At 35.6% G+C, this 23865-nt stretch overlaps 1 protein-coding gene across 2 annotated transcripts in view; it reads left to right on the forward strand.

Moving 5' to 3' along the window:
* NETO2 (neuropilin and tolloid like 2) overlaps positions 1-16986 on the forward strand; it is a 29559-nt gene extending 12573 nt beyond the window's left edge. The window contains exons 3-9 of one of the 2 annotated variants that reach the window (XM_068693634.1): positions 795-935; positions 2851-3099; positions 5129-5173; positions 5263-5390; positions 8998-9226; positions 13220-13333; positions 15977-16986. In XM_068693634.1, the coding sequence (XP_068549735.1) occupies positions 795-935; positions 2851-3099; positions 5129-5173; positions 5263-5390; positions 8998-9226; positions 13220-13333; positions 15977-16557 (1487 nt within the window). In that variant the 3' untranslated portion in view covers positions 16558-16986. The remainder of the gene's footprint in view (positions 1-794; positions 936-2850; positions 3100-5128; positions 5174-5262; positions 5391-8997; positions 9227-13219; positions 13334-15976) is intronic. The other variant, XM_068693635.1, reaches the window with a different exon arrangement.
* The last annotated feature ends 6879 nt before the right edge of the window (positions 16987-23865 follow it).

Consider the following 23865-nt stretch of genomic DNA (forward strand, 5'->3'; position numbering starts at 1 on the left):
TGATATCAAAGAAGAGGGTCAAAGGTACTTAATAAGAATGTTAGAAGGATCATACTGCTCCCAAGCCCCTTCTCCAAGGATAAAGAAATCTGATCTAACAAAGCTTCTGTGAATGATCCAGCATGGTGCATGATCACAGTAAAGTGCAACATCTCAGCCACAGATCATATTTTCCTGCATCCAGAAAAAGAGAGCTTTGATCTTAAATGAGAACCTTAGCTACCAGTGCAATCTACCTACTGCTATTAATTTTATTAACTACCATTGCTGTATTTAATTTATTTACCTATCATAAGCATTTTTTATTCCAACAAACTGTTGTAAATAGCTTAAGGGCGATATGCTTTAGTATAGTCTGGAATCAGGGTCAAAGTAGTAAATGCTGCCAAATAGTGTGGATTACATCTGCATAGGAATGGAAAAGACACAGGACATAAAATAAAGCTGTTCTATTGGCAGCCACTGTACCTATATGACTTAGAAAAAAGCATCAAGAAATCTAAACTCATGCGGGTAAAAAAAAAAATTTACTCCCTCTCTTCCCTTCCTGAGGATTACTGTACAGATCTTACATTCAGAAATTGTGATCTCGTCAGGATATACCACACCACTAAATTGACCAAAAGATTTTCCTAGCTAGATATTAACAAGTGGCATCTATGATAAGAGGGTTCTCAACCAAAAAAATTACTTTCTTCTCTTATAGGTTGTGTATTATGTCAATGTTTTACCTTTGCAAAATCAAATTTGCATGCTTCCAGGAGACATTTATTTGATCTCTATTTTCCCTCAAGGTGGGCAAAATATTGGACTGAATCGCATTCCTCCTACCCAGTGCGATAATTGGGTGCGGACTAGTAATGGAGGACACTTTGCTTCACCAAACTACCCTAACATGTACCCACCAAATCAAGAGTGCATCTACATCTTAGAAGGTACCAGCTATATTTCTGTTTTGTTGTATTGTAACCTTACTGTTAAATTGATTATTTTGAACTGTTAAAACTGTCGTTTTAACATATCATCAAGTATCGTATAGTCATATTGGTAATATAATCGATTCTTTAGTTACTTGGTTGAGTGAGAAGTTAAATGTACTCTTTTGGGTAACAACAGATGTGAATATAAAAGGCAAACATGTAGGAATCATCAATATGGAATAAGGCATAACCTCACAGCCAGAGAAAGCAGCATCAGATCTGCTGTCATCTATGAAAGCACAGAACTATTAAGATAAAAAATGTGGCTTATCTTAATATCATGTAGAATATTGCTGATAATAAATTGGAAAAGATGGCTGAAGAACTATCTTTAGCATTTATCAGATCACACTATATTAGTCTAAATCTATCTCAGGGACAGCAAATCTTTATGCTGCCCTTTATTAATAAAAACCCCACACCTGTCTGTCATAGTAGCACTGTACTAAAAATGGACACTTGTCCATTTTTGCACTACTGAAGTTATGCAATGGGGATAAAAAAAAAAAACATTAACTAGAAAAAAATACAATCTAATGGATTCTTGGAATCTTGGATAAAGGCTGCAAGACTTGGGACACACTAATTATTTTTCCTCTTCCTAGATTGCATCCAAAACACACTGAAGTCAGCTAAAAACACTAGTTTGCTTCATCATCAGATTCATATCAATTAATTGGTGTTTTTCAAGTAACAAGTTTCAGCGAGTTTTTATTTGTCCTGATTAATATGGACCCTCATTTTTGTTTCCATGCATGCACATTGGAAGTTTTGTATCTTCCTTGCCACTGAATGCATGGAGAGCAGATATCCTGCCCAGCTTTAGGGTTCAGACACACTAGATCCAGTGCTGGATCTTCTTTGTACAGGGCAGTTTCCATGGGGCACAGAAACAGCTTCCATGCCTCTGTTCTCACTGTCATTACACAGGAACATTGTAGGAACCTGAGCGAGAAAAAGGTCCTCCACTGTTTCTAGCTAAGAGATGGTCCTTCCTGCAGACCACTGCCAATATGTGCAAACCAACAGCCAGAAATATTTTTAACTCATGTATAATTAAGGTGTAAATGTCTAAACAGTGTTAAAGATGTATAAATAAATCCTTTTTGCATCCAGAAGTAGACAGCGTATGATTCATTAATGCTGTTGTTCCAGATACCAGTTAGTATCTGAAAGTTCATAGATGACACTAGCAAGAAGCACTAAGACTATACACACAATATAAAAGCATGGTTCCAAACTACAGATGTGAAAGTGTGCTCTGATCAGCGATCTGATTCAAATCCTGGTTCAGACTTACCAACATCTGTAGTCATTCATATATTGATAATATATATTAAGCAATTGCACTTTTCTGAGAATTCTACTAGAAGACATCTCCTGCCAAAGGATCTCCAAATTTGGGCTTAATGTTTAGGAAATATATCAGTGAGTAGTAGTTCTTGATATCTTTTTCTTTTCTATTGTTTTCTGTATCCCTCAATGTTTTTTCTTTTTTTTTAATGTACTTTGTTCCCAGTACAACGCTAATTTATATTTTAATATTAAACCTTGCTTGAATACCTTCGCATATGTGTTGATATGTGTTACACGTGACATTTTACATTTATGTCCTTGCTGAATTTTCAATTTTAAAGGTCAAAGAAAAAAAAAAAATCCATGTCATTCCATGAAAAAGTATCCCCCACAGAATCAGTTTTAGAATTTTCATTAGAGTATATCTAAGTTTTTGTGGCAGACTACTAGGCGTATTTTGAGAAGTGTCTAGTCTCTTTATCTTGCTGTTTTGGAGGTCTCTCTCCATTTCATGTCTTCATGTGTGTTTTATATAGATCTCCATTTAATCTTTTGCTCAATTTTTTATGTCTAGCTGCTCCACGACAAAGAATTGAGTTGACCTTTGATGAACCTTATTACATAGAACCCTCATTTGAATGTCGGTTTGATCATCTGGAGGTTCGAGATGGACCTTTTGGCTTCTCCCCTCTCATTGATCGTTACTGTGGTCTGAAAAGCCCTGCATTAATTAGATCAACAGGGAGATTTATGTGGATCAAGTTTACTTCTGATGAGGAGCTGGAAGGAAAGGGATTTCAAGCAAAATACTCATTTATACCAGGTAAAGATGCCTAAAATTAATGACCACATTAATGACCATTTGCTCCCATGGAACTCTGTGGATGTGTTTATTCTGTCAGTCTAGAGCTGTATTTCTTCGTAAGTGCATATGAAGGCAAAGTAACAATGCAATAGTTAGAGGTGTCTGCTGTGCTAATCCTGATGGATACCTGAATAAAATCACCTTGGGAAATTGACCAAAGGGAATTACAGCTCTGTACTTTCCTAGTGAAGAAGTCAATTGATCTTGTTTGTACTGAAGGCTTTAGCAACTTCCCTCTTTGGTACTCTAATTTGTACCAGCTCCACCAGGGGTAGTAATGGAAAGAGCCTTTATGTAGACTAGCAGTTTGGCATTTTCAACAGCCTATCTTCTAAGGAATATCAGACAAGATGACAAAAAATATCTGAGGTCAATCTATAATAGCACTTCCAGCCAGATGCAAAACATTTTAAATTTCCATTTCTGAAAAATCAGAGGAAATATCTATACAGCCCAAATATCAACAATTGATATAACTAGATACCCTCAAACAATGGACTCAGACAACAGCGTTGTTCTTTGCTCAAAGAACTGTAGTTCGCAGGGTGTGAAGGAGAGGATAATGTGCTGACAGTGCCTTTAGACAGACAGAAACTACACCTGCTCTGTTGGGCCACTTAAAACTGGCAAGCATTCTTTTTACAAGTAAATTTGTACTGATATCCTTGAGTAATGCTCTACTGCTGTACTTCATAGATACAATACGTGGGTAGCTAACAGCATTTTATCGTCCTTTGGGACAAAACACAATGTACGAAAGCTAGCTCTGCTGCTACTATAAATGCATAGACAGGCATAATTTTTTTATGCCATCTTTACCCAACTGATCTTTAACCCTACAACACATGAAAATACTATACACAATTCTATATTACTATTTATAGAACTGTACACCTTGCTAGGGATTTAGACTTGGAAACTCTCCACATTATCATAGTAACCAGTCCACTGAGAGTGATCTGCTAAAATATTTCCATAGGGACAGTACTTATGCATCTTGCTAAGTCCATTTCCAAAGCATCATTGACATCACTTTCAAAACAACTTAGCCTAGTTCCAGGCTGAAGTGCTGTCTTTGCGCAGACTAACGTCTCATGCACATGTACACACTACGATGTACGTGATTTGCTTGGTGACTTTCTACGCCACACCTGTGACAGCATGCATCTTGTGAGTTTCTGTGTGATTTGTGGGGAAACACATATCACTGATATGTGAACCTTGGACAGCCCAGCCCATTTTAGACCCATTTTTAGCCAAGCCCTAGTCCCAGTAAAGTTAAGTACCATTGTTTAACCATTATGAAAAAGTGTATTCTTAACTCACTAGTAATTTACATACAGTATGTTACCATAGTTTACTACACAGACACGTACAGTACATTCACTGTGCATTTAGAAGGAAGAACAATAGAGGAGCAATCAACACTAAATTCTGCCCTAATAAATGATACCTAGAACTGTGATGCTTGGCCTAATATAAGCAGCATGGGTACCCAAGGAAAAAGTATCTTTAGTACTGAGCTGTCTTTTTTTATGTTCATTATTAATAGCAATTAGCAATTTCAAAACATCAATATATTATAATCTCCTCCAGTTCAAATTGTTCCCAGACATACAGACAACAATCTGATTAAAATGATGCACACAGAAAGATCCCTGTACTCTTGTGAAGCTCCAGTGATTTCAGTGAAAACTGGCATAGTTAAAGTTAAGAATATATCATAAGGACAAAATACCTAATTATAATTTTTGGTGTTAGGCTGGAAATCTGAACTGTTAGCATAGAATTACAACGTCAATCTTTGTGAAGTAATGTATTATCTAAAAAAAGTTTGTCTCTGTACCCTTCAATTGATTCAACAAACTTTCTGGCAATTTTTATTGTGACATAATAAAAATGGACATCATCTTCAGATTATAATAAGCCTTGAAGTGATTGTTAAGAATTGATAGCCCCCGTGACTCATGGCTTCTTTCTATTACAGATCCTGACTTCACTTACCTAGGAGGCATTTTAAATCCCATTCCAGGTCTAGTATTACAGTACCAATTTCTTTATATATGAAATTTTAAATTAATATCATATTGCATTTGACAGCAAGGTATATGTTCTCCCTAGACTGCCAATTTGAGCTCTCAGGAGCTGACGGAATAGTACGTTCCAGTCAAGTAGAACAAGAAGAAAAAACAAAACCAGGACAAGCAGTTGACTGCATATGGACAATTAAGGCTACTCCAAATGCTAAGGTGAGTTTCATTCATATCATTCAGCATGTAATGGGTTTCCAAGTAATTAGTAACAGGTAATAGTGACTAGCATAATTTCACACTTTCATTGAAATGAATTATGTATCAGTAGCTTAGGAAATTCAGACATAATATTGTTTCTGAAATGCAACATATACAGCAAGTCCATCGTGTTATCTTCCTATTATTTGAAACTTTAAATACAAAATAACCCTGAAAACTGTTAAAGCAGCGTTTTCCAAGGACATTTGATTTGGCCTGTGGTTTTATTGGAAAACTGCAGGTAAAAATGCTGGCTAACAGCTTTGATAAACTACAGTAAATCTTGCTGCTATGATTTAAAATTTTGCTGCCAATAGTTCTGCTGGAGGATTTGGTTCTGTTCAAAGTCAGCAGAATGTGTACCTGGCTCCTCCCCAGTCTAATTCACAGTCCAGCACCTTCACTAAAACCCCATCTATCTCATCAGCAGTCTGAGCTAAAATGAAAGGTTTTACCTGGAAATGCCTGAGGAGTTATCACTTTTTCTCTTCTGACTTTGCTATAGGATCATACCCTCTGAAAGCGCCACAGTAAAATCTGGTTGGACTTTTCTGAGTCCCAAAAGGCGCATGGTAGCTTCTTGAGTCAAAAATCAGCAATAGATATATGGGTACCTGATATTTGTGATTGTGTCTGCAGCATTACTTATGAATACTACTTATGAAGACTACTTATGAAAAAACACACTATCTTATAATCATTAAAAACAACTTAAGCTTTATTGTTGTGCAGAGAGAAGGATTCCAAAATACAATAACATTAGCCTATTTTCAAAAATAGAGAAGCTACATAACATTTCAGAACCATACACTTGCTAATTACTTACAAATTGCACTGAAGAATATGTAATTTTTCTCTGTATAACATACACATCTGTTATTTGCTTCTGTGTGTGTATTAAAACACATATTACTACTTGCCTGTACCACATGTACATAAAATTTTAAAAATATGTATTTTTAATAGCAGGACTTGCCAAGCTGACAGTCATTCTTATCCACTGCTAAGAGTTAATTAAGTAGCCCTATTCACCAACTTCCAAATCAGTACTGAAACAGCAACCTAAAAGACAGAAATAAGAGGACAAGACAAGAAACTAAAACTCCACTAATATATTTGAGCCTTTGAGGAAGTGAGTCAACCCCCAAGAGCCCTGTACTAGTCTGAGTAATAGTAGCAGTTCTTCCAGAAACAATAATAAAACCATTTTCTCTCTACATTTCCACTTGAGTGCACCAGGTCTCATGCTTAAGTATTTTAATAAATTATTGAATGTTGCCAGAAGGCACAGTTGTAGTTGGGTCAGTCCTGAGATTAGATCATCATCCTAAATTATTGAGTTAAAACATTACAGAAAAATAACTCTTCGTATTCTAAGAGTGGTTTCTCGAGCTTCAATTTTGGCAGAATTATGGTGATAAAACCCATTAGATCTGATATGGTTCCATCTCTTGAAAAAACTAAGCATAGACATTTTTAATTTCCTCAATTTGATTTTGCATTAAAAATATATTTTTAAACTAACAATTACAGCAATGAAAGGGCTTACAAAATCTGCATAATATAAATTTAATAAATCACTCCAGATTTCAGAAAATTACTAGAATTATCAGTATAATCTAAGAGCAAAGACCTTTTATATTTACTTGCCTGGCACACTAACTAGAAGGAGCTTTTGCAGAGCTGAGCCCTTTCAATGGAATTATTCCTTTGTTTGCATATGCAGATAGCTCTACTAAAAATGTGCCAATTTATTTTTAGTTTCCATTGTAATTTCACAGCAAATACATAAAGCCAATCATTAAATGAAAATACCAGCACATGCAGCTCAAACCCCCCCATGTTTGTGAGATAAAACATCAATAGAAGATGGGTTCTCAGTGTAGCTGAGACCTTCCACTTGTGAATCTAAGACAGTGGGAAAAAAAAAAAAAAAAAAAAGAAAGAAAAAAAGACTATTTACAGAAAATTACTTTGCAGATCACAATCCTGAACATGCATGGAATCACATGTGTGTTCAGGAAACATACTTAGGTACCAAAGAAGTAGTATTTTCACAGAATAGTGAGATGAAGCACAGGCTGCACCTTATCATAGAATGTGCAAGGGGAGAAAATGCTGGCAGCCTGCTTCTGGAAAACAGCAGAAAGAAAGGAGAAGCCAGGCTGGACAAGTATAACCAATTTTTTGTGTTCTCTCTTACTGTGTTTTAAATAGAGCCTGTTAACTGTAGGTGGGGGGCATGTGTTGTTTTGTTTTTTTTTCTCACTCAAGAGTAATGCTTTTGTTTTAGTGAGTTCTTTACAAGTCAGTTTTCACGCTAGTTAAGTTTAAAAGCAAGAGATGGTAAAAGGGCAGAAAAGCAGGTAATATAGCAATAGTATGGTATTCATCCACACCGTCACAATCTAAACAAGAGTTTGAGATTCCTGTCAGTAGGCAGATGCATGAAAAATTGTGCTGTTGAAAAGGTCTTTAGTATTCGTGGTGTCAGCCAGACAGGCCATTGTACATGCACAGTCAAGACTCGGGCTTATCTGAGGAACGCACTGAGGACCTGATGGTTTAGAACCTCCTCTCCCTCAGCCTCCACATGGTTAGATTTCTTCTCTGTCAAAATTATGGACAGCTTGGGAATTTTAAAGATGGCTTTAATTTACAGGTGGCTTAATTATATATCTCTTCTACTTTCACTAGAATTTTGAGAATTCCAATATAGACCTACAAGGGATTAAAAGGCCCGATGATCTTTCTATGCAACTCTAACTTAATTGTAAGCTTTCTCAAGCTTCCTGCCCTAGCAAGATAAATTATTTGCTCACTCTCCAAGTACCATGTTGGTCTTCCAATTTCTTTGCTGCGTATGATCTACCACTTATGTTGCTTTTTCTTTGGTTAGATTTTTATTTTCGGAGGAGTTAAGATTGGCTTAATTTTATTAACTCTTCCTAGATAGCCAGTTTACTTATCTCCTGCTTCCATTTTTATTCAAATTACCCATGGTTTTCATGGTTTATGTCTTTCATAACACAGCTATGTATAAGTAATTAGCTTCCATTCTGAAGCAACAAATTTTAATTTCCTTATTTTGCTTCAGAGCTTTGCTCACAAGATTTCTTCCCTTATATTTTAGCCCGATTTTTATGAATTAGAAAGGCAAGAGAGCAGTCAAAAGACCATTAACTATTCTTTCAGGACATTTATGTGTTCCTTGCATCTGTTCTAGGGTAACAGACTGTACGCTTAGCAGAGCTGCTTAGACCTTTATTCAGCTCGTGTGTTGATTTTTATTTATTTTTCCCCCAGGGGGAGCAGAAATACATCAGAGTAAATTATTAAGTAAAGATTGTCTGGGGAGGGGGAATGAAATGGAGACACTTATTACAAATTCCAGGTAATATCCCACATTGACCTTTAATGAGAGGAAATGCAAGTTTAAAAGCATTGTGAATCCGGAGTTACACAAATGTATATGGGGACAAAACATCTTATTCAAGTCTAAAAATCAAAAACTGTCTTCTTTGTATTACTTTTCCTGGAGATATTAATTTCTCTTTTCCAACAGATTTATTTACGATTTCTGGACTATCAAATGGAGCATTCCAATGAATGCAAAAGAAATTTTGTTGCTGTCTATGATGGAAGTAGTTCTATTGAAAACCTGAAGGCAAAGTTTTGCAGCACTGTAGCAAATGATGTCATGCTGCAGACTGGGACCGGCGTGGTACGGATGTGGGCAGACGAAGGCAGTAGGCTAAGCAGGTTCCGAATGCTGTTCACTTCATTTGTGGATCGTAAGTACATTTTAAAGTGCCTATTCTGGTATCACGGCACTTCAGGTACTTTAGGAAAAGCCATTAGCTATGTCTTGTGCAGCAGAAACTTATACTGTTTCCTTCACATACAAGTAGGTAAGTTAAATACTTGCTTTATTACAGTTATGAGCATGGTTCCTGAAGAACGGCTTTCCTCCTTTCTTAAAAGGTTTGTTTTTCCTTTGAATTCAAGAATAATACAGCCTTAGGGAAGGTCCTTCTCAATGATTTCTACAAACGTGCACAGACTTACTTAGAAGACAGCAGTCAGACTTCCGTAAAGATAGTCATTATTCTCATTGGAAATTAAGATGCTTCTTGAAAGCATCCTGTCTGTGAGATTTTCTTCTAAGCACTTTCTCTCTGAACTTAATTGAATTTGGTTGCCTCACGTATTTACAAAGGACAACATGGCCCAGATTGCAGAATGTGCAAACTGCAAAGTGTCATCTTCAGCACAGAAGCAAACTGAGTTTGGAACTGCACGGCAGGCCTGAGATATACGCAGAGAACTGAATAAAACATGTCGCCACTTCAGGAGAGCAGACCTATGCTTGTGCTAAAGGTTTTCAGAAAGCTCTGCTTGAAGAATTAGTAGTACACATTTGCTGCCAAAGACGTAACTGTTTTTGACAGAAGTAACATGTCTGTAGACAGTTCTGAAACGGATCCTGGTCACCGTCTTGCAAAAAAATACAAGTTACAGGTAACAGGTAGTTTGATGTTCAGCTCCATTGAACAGGAAAGTTTAACGCAATGAAAGATAGTTTCTGCACAACAGCCTTTCTGAAGTAACAGCGATTGATGGTAACTGTCTTATTGCCTGCTTTGTGTACATGGTAGTAAGAACCAGTAGAAAGAACATTTCACAAACTAGTCTATTGTTTAACCTAGAGTAGGCATTTAATAAACTTTATTGTGAATTTAAGTATGTTTTAAGCATAACCTGCTTATCAAATTAGTAACAGCTTTTCCAGTACTTTTTACTTCAATACAATTATTAATATTAGTGATGAAAGCCGGAATTAATTGCACTATCTCAAAAAATGTTATGAACTTTTCCAGGGGAAATTATCCCTATGTATTTTAAATATTATGGAGCAGGGGAGGAATGAAGTGCAAGAGGCTGAAACAGTAACCACTTCTTGAGCTGAATAATTTTCCAAAGTTAGAATTCTAAAGGAATTCAGAAGTCCTTGCCAGAAGAAAGTCTGCAAAGGCATGCAGTTATTTATCTCCTAACTTGAGATACTGTTTTTCTTGGGTAGGGTAATTCAAAAATATGTGCCTGAAAACTAAGTGTTTCCTGTATTTTTAAATAGTCTAGCGATAATCAAGTTTCCAAACTGAAAATAGTGAATCTGGGTTTATCTTCTCTTCAAATCTCTAACCTATTTTTCTCTTCTATCTTATTAACGATTTGTAATTATAAGAAGCCAACCATGAAAACAATCAATATTTCTGAAAAGATTTACATAAATGCGCTAACTGTGCATGACAGTCACCTAACACATACCTAGTGCTGCTTGCAAATTTGACTAAGTAATTCAGCTAACAACATTAAAAATCAATATATTTGATTTCTGGCTTGATTCAGTACATGAATAATGCTATACATAAAGAACACTGTGAACACTGCGCAAGTTTTAGGCAGCTGTTATGAGAGGAGTCCAGCTATGTCCTTGAAGTCCTGCACTGGAACCAATCAATCACTGTGACTGGTAGTCAGACTTTGTACTCCCCATATAACAAACAAAGGAAAATGAAGTCAATTTGTCCCATTTCCATGGACCTGTGAGCAAAAGCCATCCCTAAAAAACATTAAAGAAACTACACAGGAATGTAAAATAGAGAATGTGCTGGGGGATGGAGAGGCAGCAGCAGAATGCGTCATCCAAAAAGATACAAATTGAAAAAATATGGGAATAAGAAAAGGAATGTGTCTTGCATCACAATTCTTCCTCTATGCCTCCAAAAGAACTACAACTCCATACAGATTGGTACTAAAACACTAACAAACACACATGGATTCCTGACAGCTGCCCTGGACACCAATTTCATAGACCTTCCTTTGTCTCAGATATTTTAATAGATGTTGTAGACTATTACATACACAGCCTTTTAAAGTTATTGCATATAAAGGATAAATAAGATCAGTATTGAACTCTGGGGAACACCACTACTGACTGCCTCCAGCTGGACTTCGTGCTTCTGGTCACATTCCTTTATGCCTCTCAGCTGAGTCAGTTTTCAGTCCACCTTGCTGTTCTCCTATGTAGTCTGTAATTCATCAGTTTCTCTACAAGACTGTTATGGGATACAGTTTTGGAAACCTCACTGAAGTCAGGATATACAACAACCACCACTCTCCCCATATCTACCAAGCGAGTTTATTCCATCCCAGAATGCAAGCGGATGGCTCAAGAATGACTTCCTTATTGCAACACTAACGTCTCATTCATAACTGGTATAACTGGCATGAGCTATAACTTTCTAAGCATTGAGAATACTTTAAAGCATGTCCTTCATTTTCTGAATCTACTTTCCAAACAATTAAATTCTCAGTTCAATTCAGTAATTATTACATGTGTCTTCCTCACTATGACATTTTAAAATACTAAAGTTATGCAGATAAATTCTTCCAGAATACCTTCTAAATAAGTTCTGTAGTATGTTAGAGGAAGAAGTACTACAGTGCTTGTACTACAGTTAAAGCAAGCTTCCTATGTAGGTCTTCTTGCCAGATTGTCAGGGGTTAAAATTAACATGAAGGTAATACAAAAGCTTAAAATGAATGAGTGGAGATTATGAAAATTAAGTGCAGTAAGAAATGGGAAGACGCATAATTGGGTCAGGAAATACAATTTCAAAATTAAAGGCTTGAAATTTCTTTTCTTCTTTAGGCATGACTCCCAGTTTTGTCACTGAGTCTGAAGCCCAACAGAAGGGATAAGTGAGAAACATGCGGTATTCAGGACTTGTCACCCTCCTCTACTTGTACCCTTTGGGTTTCGCTGTTGGTTTCAGAGAATCCAGACTACTCAAGAATAAATTCTTTCTATGAAACCAAGTAATAGAATGTCTATCACATCTATGCTATTTAATATATAATTGATTACACTAATAACAGACACTTCTGTGATAAAAATAACACATTATTGAGACAGAAAAAAAAATAAAAATCTTGTCTAGTGCCCTGAAGTCATAGAGAATTTCCCAAGTATATTATTTAAAATATATATATTCTTTTTCAGGATGTTCTATAAGGATTTTTCTAACATCAAGGAGCTATAACAAACATTGATGCAAAAAATCTTTAGAGCAACTTTCTAGTTAAAGTATTTCTTCAAATTTCCAAAAATATATAGACGGATAGATAAAAAGATGGACTTTACTCGTAATCCTTGCATTAGTTCTGATAGGAGGATCTAAGAGCTTTGATTCACAAACAGGAATGACTTAGATGCCTCCAGTTACTGAAATCTCTTGCAGTTACTGAAATAGTCCTCTGCAAGCTGAAATCTGATTTGTCTTAAGATATTAATGGGCTCCAAAATGCAGATGTTCAGGAGCTGTTTCACAACCATTTACACAGCACATATACAGCAGACTGAATAAACTTATAATTGATGGTGAACATGTGATTTTAGTGTTAAGCTTTTAAAAATACGTATTAAAGCCTTCTTCCATTATTTGTGTTGTGGCCATCTTTCTGCTACCCGTTTTGAGCAAGAAAGGTTTGTTTGTAGCATTGATAAATACACAGGAAAACAACCAACCAACCATGGAGTAAATAATCTGATAATTACTGATGTGCAAAAGAATTGTTTCAGTTTGAAACTGTAAAGAGAAAAGAACAAATATGCATGTTAAAGGTAACAGGAATTTACTATCTTTTTTTTTTTTTCTTTTGTCGTGCAATGTATGACTTACTGAAAATTCCTAACATTTTCTTCCTCTTCTCTACTGCAGCTCCCTGCTCAGGCAACACTTACTTCTGCCATAGCAACATGTGCATCAATAATTCTTTAGTCTGCAATGGCATTCAAAACTGTGCATACCCTTGGGATGAAAATCACTGCAGAGGTGAATATAGTGCAAAGTATAGCCTTTATAACCCAGGCTGGTCAGTTTGCCTTTCAAGAAAGTCCTGAAATGTCCTTTCCTGGAAATATGCTGAAGACAGCTATTCTCCTAATCTCAGAACGGTGTTCCAAATTTTTTATTTAAACTCAGGAGGCATGTAAGCATACTGAGGATTGATCTAACTGCTTTATAAGTAAATCTCTTCCTCTTTAGCATAAGCTTTTCATTTTAAAAGAATAATAGCTTAATAGGAAAAAAAGTGTAGTATTTGCCAGGTTCCATCATATCCATTTTGAGTTTTAAATGAAGCAAGCTGTAGGGACAAGTAATGCCTTTTATTAGGAAAAAAATTGAAACAGCTGGAAAAAGACAGTTCTTCAAGCATAGTCTTTTTCCAGTCTAAAGTAGAAGCAGCAGTCTCCAGAGATAATGCAAATTTAAAATATTTGTTTTTGTTTTAAGTTCTTAATCATTGAGACCATCTCAGAGTACATGCACCTGCTGCATGTGGTGTAAGAAGTGGTGGGAGGAAGGAGGGATTGGTAGGATGTGAAGAAGTCATCACTTATGGAAAATAGAGACATGTAAAACACTGCTTCTAGAACCCCGGGCAGAGAAGTATTGTTTAAACTGTCACAACTACAACAAGTCATTTCAATATCAGGCTTTGTACAGAAAGTTCTCATGATTTGAAGAAATTACTATTCTACTCAAGCACAGATATATTTATCTGTGTTTCAACAGTAAGCGAATTTTCAGAGTTGAAACAAAAACAGTTTAAGGTCTATTTTTTTCTTGCTAAAGAAGCAGAACAAGAGCTTGTGCTCATGTGACAAATTGAATGGCATAAGTAGGTCTGAAAAAAAAAAAACCTGAAAGATTAAAATATGTACTCAGTTTCAAAGAGAAAGTCTTAACTGTAGGAAGGGTCAAAACCTTCTCTAGCAAAAACCTTGAAATAAAATAGTGTTTTGTTTTTATTATTATTTACCAAAAGACTAAAGTTTGATTTCTGTACTCAAAAGCTATTTTGCAATTGTATTTTGGACAAGCATTGTAAAAAAATCACACTGCTCTAATACACTCTAACAGAAGGTGCCTTATATATGTGTTACATATTCTGCAAGTTTTCCAGCTAAAAAGCATGGTCCATAGCAGTTAAGTTTTCAGTGGATAAGTAAGTTTCCTCTAAATAATCCTTATCTTTAATAATATTAATAATATTCTATGTTCCCTACTAAGTGCTGGATCTATTTCCCATCTCTAAGTGCTTTTCTAGAAGCTCACATAGAAGTACACTTCACTAATGTACTACAGTATTTCAGAAACAAAATTTTATGAAAACTATATCATTAGATAAGAAACAGTCTTTCCCAGTATTTGTATATCTGATGATGAATAATCTACCATGTTTTATGTTGGATACAATTTAAATGCTGCTTCAGTAGTTGCACAGCACATAATTAACGGATAGTTGAAGATTGGATCCATCTTGTCAGCTAAGGCAGACTTAAGGAGACTGATGAAACCAAAAGAACAATTTTAGCTTTGAAAAGAAGGCTTCTCAATTGTGCTCGGTTCCCAGAGGCACCTAGAGTTCTCATTTAGTCCATGTCAGTGACTGCCTAAACCTGATTATGCTGCAGCCTACCTTACACCTAAGGCCAGTGGGGCATACAAATAAATAGCTAAAAAAAAAAAAAAAATCAGTCACATGCAATTTCTTTTAAGAGACTGGGGAAGACATCACCTTTTGATTAAGACCTTGATGAAAAAAAGTCTTCCAAGAATTAAGAAACCTAGATACAGATGAGAGAACTACTATAGTATTGAAATTTGTATCTCCCACAGAAGTATGCTAACAAGAGCCAAACTGGGTAGGACAAGGGGAGATTTGCTCATTCATATTAAAGCAATAAATGTAACTCAGAATAAATAGGCTATGCTCTGAAGCGAAACAGTATTTCAGACATGAGGTATTAGTCAATTCCTCAGGACTCTGTTCAGTATATGGGTTGTTTTAGCTTGCATATGGTGGTGTGCAACTCCCTCTATGCACTGTGTGTGGAGTACCTAAGTGTATAACAGACATACCCAGATGCCGGGACCCTGCTAGCTGAAAATATGCAACATTTAGGCAACATTTTTTTCTACAGTTTTAAATGCTTTTTCCCCTCACTAGCAAATGTTGCAGAGTCTTTCACTGGAGAAATCTTGCAATCCTCTAAATGAAGTATTTTTACAGAACAGAAACCTAACTGGAAAATTGGAATCTCCAAAAAAAAGAATTTTAAGTATGGAAAACCATCTTGTACTGATGCTGCTATCTTGTGCGTTTCCATACGGAGTACTACCCAAAAGTGCCATATTGTTTAGGTTGGTTGAGGTTTTTTGCTCCCCCTTTCTCCACACTCTTTCCCTGAGTTTATTACCATCACTAAAGAAGACGGGTAATTAGACTTGCTGAATAAATGCACAGATCTAATATGACAAATCGTACAGGTCTAGTCTCTAGTACCATGACCTCATTTCATTAACAGCACAGCACTTACGTGGCAATCACGCTGCAGCTTGCTTTATTCTAATACACAGTCCAAAATATGAAAAGTAAGAGCTCTCATAATCCCCATTTTTTCTTTGCAGAAAGGAAAAAAGCTGGATTGTTTGAACAAATCACCAGAACACATGGAACAATCATTGGTATCACGTCAGGGATAGTTTTAGTTCTTCTTATCATTTCTATTCTTGTACAAGTAAAGCAACCTCGCAAAAAAGTTATGGCTTGCAAGACTGCTTTCAATAAAACTGGTTTCCAGGAAGTATTTGATCCTCCACATTATGAACTGTTTTCACTGAGGGACAAAGAGATTTCTGCAGATTTGGCAGATTTATCAGAAGAACTTGAAAACTATCAGAAAATGAGGCGCTCTTCAACAGCTTCCAGGTGCATTCATGACCACCACTGTGGCTCTCAAGCCTCCAATATAAAACAAAGCAGGACAAACCTCAGCTCCATGGAACTTCCCTTCCGCAATGATTTTGCACAACCTCAGCCAATGAAAACATTTAATAGCACATTCAAGAAAAGTAGTTACACTTTCAAACAAGCGCATGACTGCCCCGAGCAAGTCATAGAAGACAGGGTGATGGAGGAAATTCCATGTGAAATCTATGTTAGAGGAAGAGAAGATACAGCACAAGGTTCGTTATCTATTGACTTTTAATTTCCTAGTTAAGGTGGTATCAGTGTACATAGAGGATGCTTGTGTATAAGGACAGTGTATATATTAAAAGTGTATTATATGCAGCGTGTGATGCACACACTTTTAGCTAATTATACTTCATTTGGGAAAAAAAAAGAAAAAAAGGAAAGAAAGAAAGAAATCTTCATAACTAATTTCTGCTGAAGAACAGTGGACTTCCTCGCATCCTCCCAAGCTACCTGTCCAGTGGAGCAACAAGCCAGACTTTGCATGGAAATTGGAAGTTAAGGATGTTGGGGGAAAGACAGCAACAACCACCACTGTCATTGATCAGCAAGAACAGTGACTGCTACCCTTCTCTTCACATCATTTTCTCTTATTTAGATGTCTGCTTTTCAAGACAGTTTTAATACCTCAGTTACATAAATAAAAGTAGTTAAGTGCACCACGTATATGTCAACATAGGTGTCTTATTGTATTTGTCAAATTGAAAGAGTTAGTGTTAAGTGCCAGTTAAGACTCAAGAGTTACATTACAGCCATCTGTTTCATCTTGCCTGCCATTTATATTGCCTTTAATTATCAGTTCCTCACTCTATGCTTTGTGAGAAATAAGTGTAAGGGGTTACTGCCTTTTTAAAAGATATTGAGGTTTATTAATTTTAGTACTTTTGGGAACGTGATCCTCGCAGCTTGTGGTTAAACACAAGCGCTCATGTTATTCTAGATGCAGACTTCAAACTGTTTGCATTCAAGAAGGTTTAGGATTCTAAGATTCTGCCATGTATTATAGATCCATGTGGCTCCACTGATTTCATCACTCTGTAGTTAGAAAATAATTCTGTTCCTGTGTTTTCCAAGTATTTACATGAATAGACTGTACTGTACATCTCTCTCAAAATAGCCTTTTAGTCCTTATGCAGCCAATCTTCCCTACTGAAATCAGTGATGATACTTTTAGCTCGTGTCCTACTTGCCTGAAAAGGATTGCTCTGACATGTGTGATCACCAGGGAAACAAGGAGAAATCAAACAACTCTTATTAACCTTTATGGAACCTTTCTCGTGCCCCTTGTTGCCACTTGAAAAATTGCACATTTCATACCTTTTTTAATGGTGGTTTGGACCTAATTTTAACATTTTTACAATATAGAACAGTTTTTTCAAATACAAAATTCTCATTGTGTTTTTTAGACTTTTTATATAGTTTGATACTGTACAGACTATTTATTAAATCAATATCTAGCACCTGTACAACAGGCTTGTTTCACTGTCCATTTTAGCAGCTCCAAATAACATGCAGTTGCTGCCATGTATACCGCAATTTGCCAAGCATACTTAATATGACTTCTGCATTAGCCTACGTTTTATTCCCTGGTTTGTTTGGATTTATTCTGATATTTTTTTCACAAGAAACCTTTCACTAAATGTGACCTACCAGCTCGCACTAGTTATAGCCTTTATTTGGAAATGTATATAAAACCGTATTTACAGTGAGATGTTTGTTGGGCTGACTACAGTACAAAAATTAGTATATGACCTCAGCAACTGAAACCTCTTCTCTTAAAAACAGATGAGCAACAGCTATAACAAACTGATTTTTCATTAAATGGAAAAAAAAAAAAATCAAATGTTTATAAAACATAAAAAGAAATGCAAAAACTTACAAAACAAAAAACTGGGGGGGGGGGGGGGGGGGCTGAGGGGGGAGAGGGAAGGGGGAGGGATTTGATTGATTATCCTCAACACTTCCCAACTTCAAAATTAAGCCTGTCGTGTATCTAAAAGAACTTAGGCAGAAGGTCACAGATCAGACCCCTAAGGTTATACCCTGGTCTCAGTTTTTGTGCTTATCCCAGAACATATTTCAGCTTGAAACAACAAAACAGTTGGCTTTTTTTTTCTTTTTTTTTCAGATGCACTTCATGCAGGTGTTAAAAAAAAAGCTAGTTAATTTTGACCTGATTTTTTTTAGTATATTTCATTAAAACAGTTTTTTGACATATTTCATTTACTTCTCATTGATTTCAGTAAAAAATCTCTCATCATTACCTGTATGGAACAGAATGTTATTTGCTTCAGACTTAGTTCCAGATTCTTTCAACAGGAAATACATAGTTTTACATGAGTCCTTTTTGTTCATATAACTCTGGTAAGTGCTAGGTTTGCATGATTAAGTTTCCTTTATAAGGTATATTTGTCCATGTGATAAAATATTATGGTCCCTATTCTTTCCTAAGTTATATTGTCTTTGAACACTAAACCTGTAATAATAAAACAAACAGCAACCCTGCAGAGTGCAAGTCTGTGGAGAAAAGGGAAAAGCTCTACTGAAGAATTCTTGGATGGCCTAAATAATATTTTAATCTCTGTTACAACTTCCTGGTGACATGGTCAGAACACAGCTGCTTTTCTGCTACCCTAGAGCAGCTAGGTGAACTTCCTTAACCAGCTACGACTTGTAAGCAACGTTTTCCAATATCCCCAGGCCCAGCACTTTGTAGCATAAAGTTGAGATACCCTTGTCTAGTTAACGCCTGCCCGTTTCCCAGTACAGAGTAAAACTCTGAAAAAGGAGAGTTCCAGTATTTCAGTAGCAGCAGACCCAACCCGTATTGTGGCAAAAATCCATACCTTTTTAGGAGCATTCTGATTTTGCACTCGTTTTTACCCATATCCTCAATACCTTCCATTAGCTCTGAATGCATGTAAGCAAAGAAAGCAAAGATACATTCCCTATATACATGCTGACCAGGAAACAGTCAATGACTTATAAATACCAAAACATAGTTAATTTTTATCTTCTATAGTTAAGACATAAAACCATTTAACATGAAGTATTTATTCTCGATAAAAACTGTAAAAGTAAATCTACAGCTGACATTAAAGTAAGTGAACAAGAACCATGATTCTAGAAGCTCTGTAAGGAGATGCCTACATTTGCAGATATGACGACAGTGGGAATTCAGACTTCATGCCGGTAATGACTGAAGTGTTTCAGTGATCACAGGCATATCAATCTGTCCTTAAAAAGCAAGAAATTCTCTTGTCCGGAGTAGAATTTATGACTGTAATTGTACACACAAATTATAGTGGTGTATGATAGGAAACACTTTCCATTCTTATTAAACCAGTAAAAAGAAAAGCTATGGAAAGACCTGTCATTGACTTACAAGAAAAAGTGCCTGTCATGTGAACACTTTGCAGAATGTTTGTCATTAAAATATATTTTGTTTTGTTTTTACTTGGTACAGAGAATTCTGTTTATTAGCAGCCCATCGCCTGATACTTGAGGAAAAAATGCTTTCCTTATTTTCAAATCAATTTAGTCCTTGAATAGATTTTTTTTTAATATCAAAGATCACAATAAAATTTACATTTCTGAACTATTTAAGTATAATCTTTTCACTAAAGTGCTACTTACTAACAGCATAACTAAGAAAAAAAAAAATCAGCACCTATATTTGAGAAGTTAAGAGCAAATTACATCTTGAAATGGAACCACTAAATTCTTATGGCTATATTGAAACTTTCTACTGAGTGGCTGACTGCATTTTACTGTGAATAGATACAGAGACTGATCATCCAGGAAGATTTATTTATATTTGGATGTCCTTCCTTCAAAGTTTATGCATGAGCCCTAAGATTGTTCAAATCTATGGACTGCTTGCCAAAACATATTTATAATCTATGTCAGACTGAAAGATGAACTGATTTTACATTATTTGACATCATGCCATTGCAGCTGAACATTAATTTTAAAATCCTTACCCCATTATAACTGAAAACCATTGAGTTAATTCATGTTTTGAAAACAAGTATTTACAGCACCTATTTCAATCTAACAAAATAAAAGCTAGAATCCTTAAGATTTCTGTTCCTGAGGTTTCCAATAACTATTTATATGTGGGATAAATCCTATGAATACACAAATAAATCACATGTTAATATGCTCTAATATGTGATTCTGTGTCCTCATGGAATTGCAAGTTTATTTTCACATTCATATTCCTTTGCTACGTTTTACAGAATCAGCTTAGCAAAAATCTGTTTTCCATCTGTTTCATACATTAACACCAACAGGCATTTATTACTTGTCAGCTTGTTCCCTCTTATCTATCTATCAAAGATAATCCACTATATACCAGATAAAACAGCTTAATTTTTTATCAGTCTGTCTCTTCTTACAGAGCCAAGCCCAGGGAGAATCAAAGCAAGAACTTAATGTCTTAGGATGTCTTTCCATTACCATCATGTAATTTGTGGTAATAGTTCTTATACAGGAGAAGTCCATAAAATTTACATCAAATTCTGCTAAAGAAAAAAAAATCCAGTATTATAATAAACCAAATAATAGTACATAAGACCTGTACACCTCAAAATTAAATATAATTTGCTGTTTTGTAATCTCAAACAGACCTTCTGAAAGGTAAGATCTGTCAATGCTGCCAGAGTACTTCACTGGTAGATACTATACTGTTTTATCTGAACAACTACTTCTTCTCCACCCAAACAGATTTCATAGAGATCTTTGATGTAATGAAATCTTATTTCATTACTTTATTAATTTATTCATAGAAATATAATATTATTTACATCTCACAATTAGCCTCAGTTTACATTATCACCTACATAAAAGTTGCTTCTCTCTTCCTCCCAGATATGTTTAGGGAACAAAAGTTATACTATAGAAGTATACTGAAGAAATTAAACCCCAGCTTTTCAGAGTTTAAACATTATGCTAATTTCTGTTTTTCTAGAGCACCTTATTTGTCACTGGAGAAGTAAGAGACTATAAGAAAAACTCAAAGCTCACAAGATTATCTCCTTAAACTCAAATTAATATGGCTGAACTGGAGCAAAGTAAATTGGTTTTCTAATACACAAAGTCTAGTATTTTATGGGAAAACAATATCAGTATTTAAAAAGGCTTGTTCTTTTTTTTTTTTTTTTTTTTTTTCTTAATTGTGAGAAATTGTGAGAAAATGGGCTTCGTTTGCCCCTGGTTATCACACTCAGTTTGCTCGTAACACTTGCCTTTAATAACTACCACATTCACCTCTGAATAACACAGAGCGTAGGCTTCCTGAAACTGAAAGTTCCACTGGTGAAGTACATCAAAATGTACAAAAACAAGAAGGAAAAAAAAAAAACAGAAACAGAAGGGGAGCTGAAAATAAATAATTCTTTGTTCTAAATACAAAATGGGAGACAGCAGAATACTGACCGCTGAACATTTCTGATGCAGTGTTTAACTCACCCTTCAATGCACTCAAATTGCTCTCCAGGTAATAAGGCATACAATTCTATTTAAGCAATATGTTAGTTTCCCTCACTTCAGTAAACACCCTCAATACTCCTAATAATTCGGAAAACGCCAGATGCTAGTACTGAGAGTTTACTGGATAGCATTCTCAATTACTGCTGATTATTATATAAAAAAGACTATTCAGTGATTAATGGGGGTGGAAAAGCAGAAAAACAAGAAAAACACTCTTGAAAGCAATTATGAGAATAAGAGATTCTTAGAAAGACAAGTCAATAAACCCCAACTCTCACAGAAGCTGTAATGAATCTTCTATTTGTAAAGAACAAACAGACAAGGTACATAAGCAATACTGTTCATTACTGGCTCTTCCACTGTATGTTTAATAACCCAACAGAACAATTGAAGGCCTGAGGTGAAGCCAAATCATTTTAATTTTTCAATAGTAACAAAATAACAAAGACCAAAGAATGAAGATGTTTGTTTTGCACTTACCAGAAGCATAAAAACTGCACAAGCCATTTTATCTTCTATTGTCATTACGTTTTATCCTGAACTGTGAAGGGAATTCTGGAATATACAAAACCAGCACAAGATATGCATATAAAATTCAAGTGTATAATAAAGTAATAAAAAAGTAATGGATGCTTAAAATAATCTCCTATATTGGGTAGTTTTTAGAACTCTATGACTCCTAAGGTTATCATATTCTCCCAGACGTTTCTGCATTTATGTCTGTTTTGACAAATTTCAGTACATATACTTTAGCATAAAATTCATGCAAGAGAGGTAGAAAACTAAGTTATTTGCCTTTAAGACCCAGAACTAATAATTAAAACTTCAAACTTGGAAAGATTTACTGCACTGCAGCTCCCAGATCAGAGTGGGAGTAAGGACAGCATACGGAAAACACATCCTTACTTGAACTAGCAGAACCCAAACACGAGATATTTCTTACTGATTATTAGAACAAAAGTGTTGTTGTTTTACATACACACACACTATAGTCTCAACTTTAGTTAGCATCAGAAAACAAAATGCTTTTCTAAAGCAAGCATGTGCATTCCTTGTCCACAAAGCTGTAACAAACACTGGGTAGATTTAAATATCACACTACTGTGTTTAAACTTATGAAACACCTGTTTTGACGTCAACTAATTAAAGTATCAATAACTGCATTATATACATTCATGGAAGAGTTTACTTTACAACAAGTTACCAGATGTGTGACATCAGGATTTAATGAAAACATCTGGGCACCACATATACATGTAACACTCCTTTGCTTCATTTGTCAAATACTAATGCTCGACAAGACAAACAGAAAGCACAAAACCACTTCTTTTGCAGTACTCCCTCCTCCCCTCAGCAATACAAATAAGGCTACTAAGTGGTTTATAGCAACAGTACCATCCAAGGAGCTCAAATTAACAAGCTGCCCTCAAAGTTTAGTGAAAAGCTAATGAGAAGTAGAAAGTATAAAAGATATCCCTAGATTGATTTTGTGTTGCTAAAAAGGTTGTGGACTATGGTTGTTTATTCCTAAAAAGGTTAGAAACAAAACAAAAATACCCACAATTATCAAACACTATCAAGGGAAGAAATAACTCACTGAACTGTTTTCCTTGAATCACAGCTCGGCGTCGTGGCTTATCCTTGTCATAGAACTAGACAGAATTAATATTGCCAAAGAAAAAGGAGATGGAAGAGTCACTTGAGATCTACAGTACAATGAAAAGTTATTTCTGTAAATCTGCAAGAAAATACAGATTGATTGCCTTGTTGAGTGGTTGAGCAGGTTAAAATGGTTGAAGGATCTGGCAGAAAGTCAAGCCAATCTCAAAGCAGAAGAAACAGTCTACCTCATATAGGAGATTTGCAAACTAGTCTTCTGGCTGTGAGGCAACCTTCTTTTCTTTAATTACAGAAGCACTTCAAGTAACACTAGGAGAATATCTTAAAGTAATGCTAATTTTGCTTGTAGACCCAGGGCTAGCCTTAACAAAAATGTCTAATAATGTATATCCAGGGGGGTGGGTAAGGGAATACATCTTTGATTTCCTCA

This window comes from Anas acuta, chromosome 10 (assembly GCF_963932015.1).
Source record: "Anas acuta chromosome 10, bAnaAcu1.1, whole genome shotgun sequence".
Taxonomy (NCBI): Eukaryota; Metazoa; Chordata; class Aves; order Anseriformes; family Anatidae; genus Anas; species Anas acuta.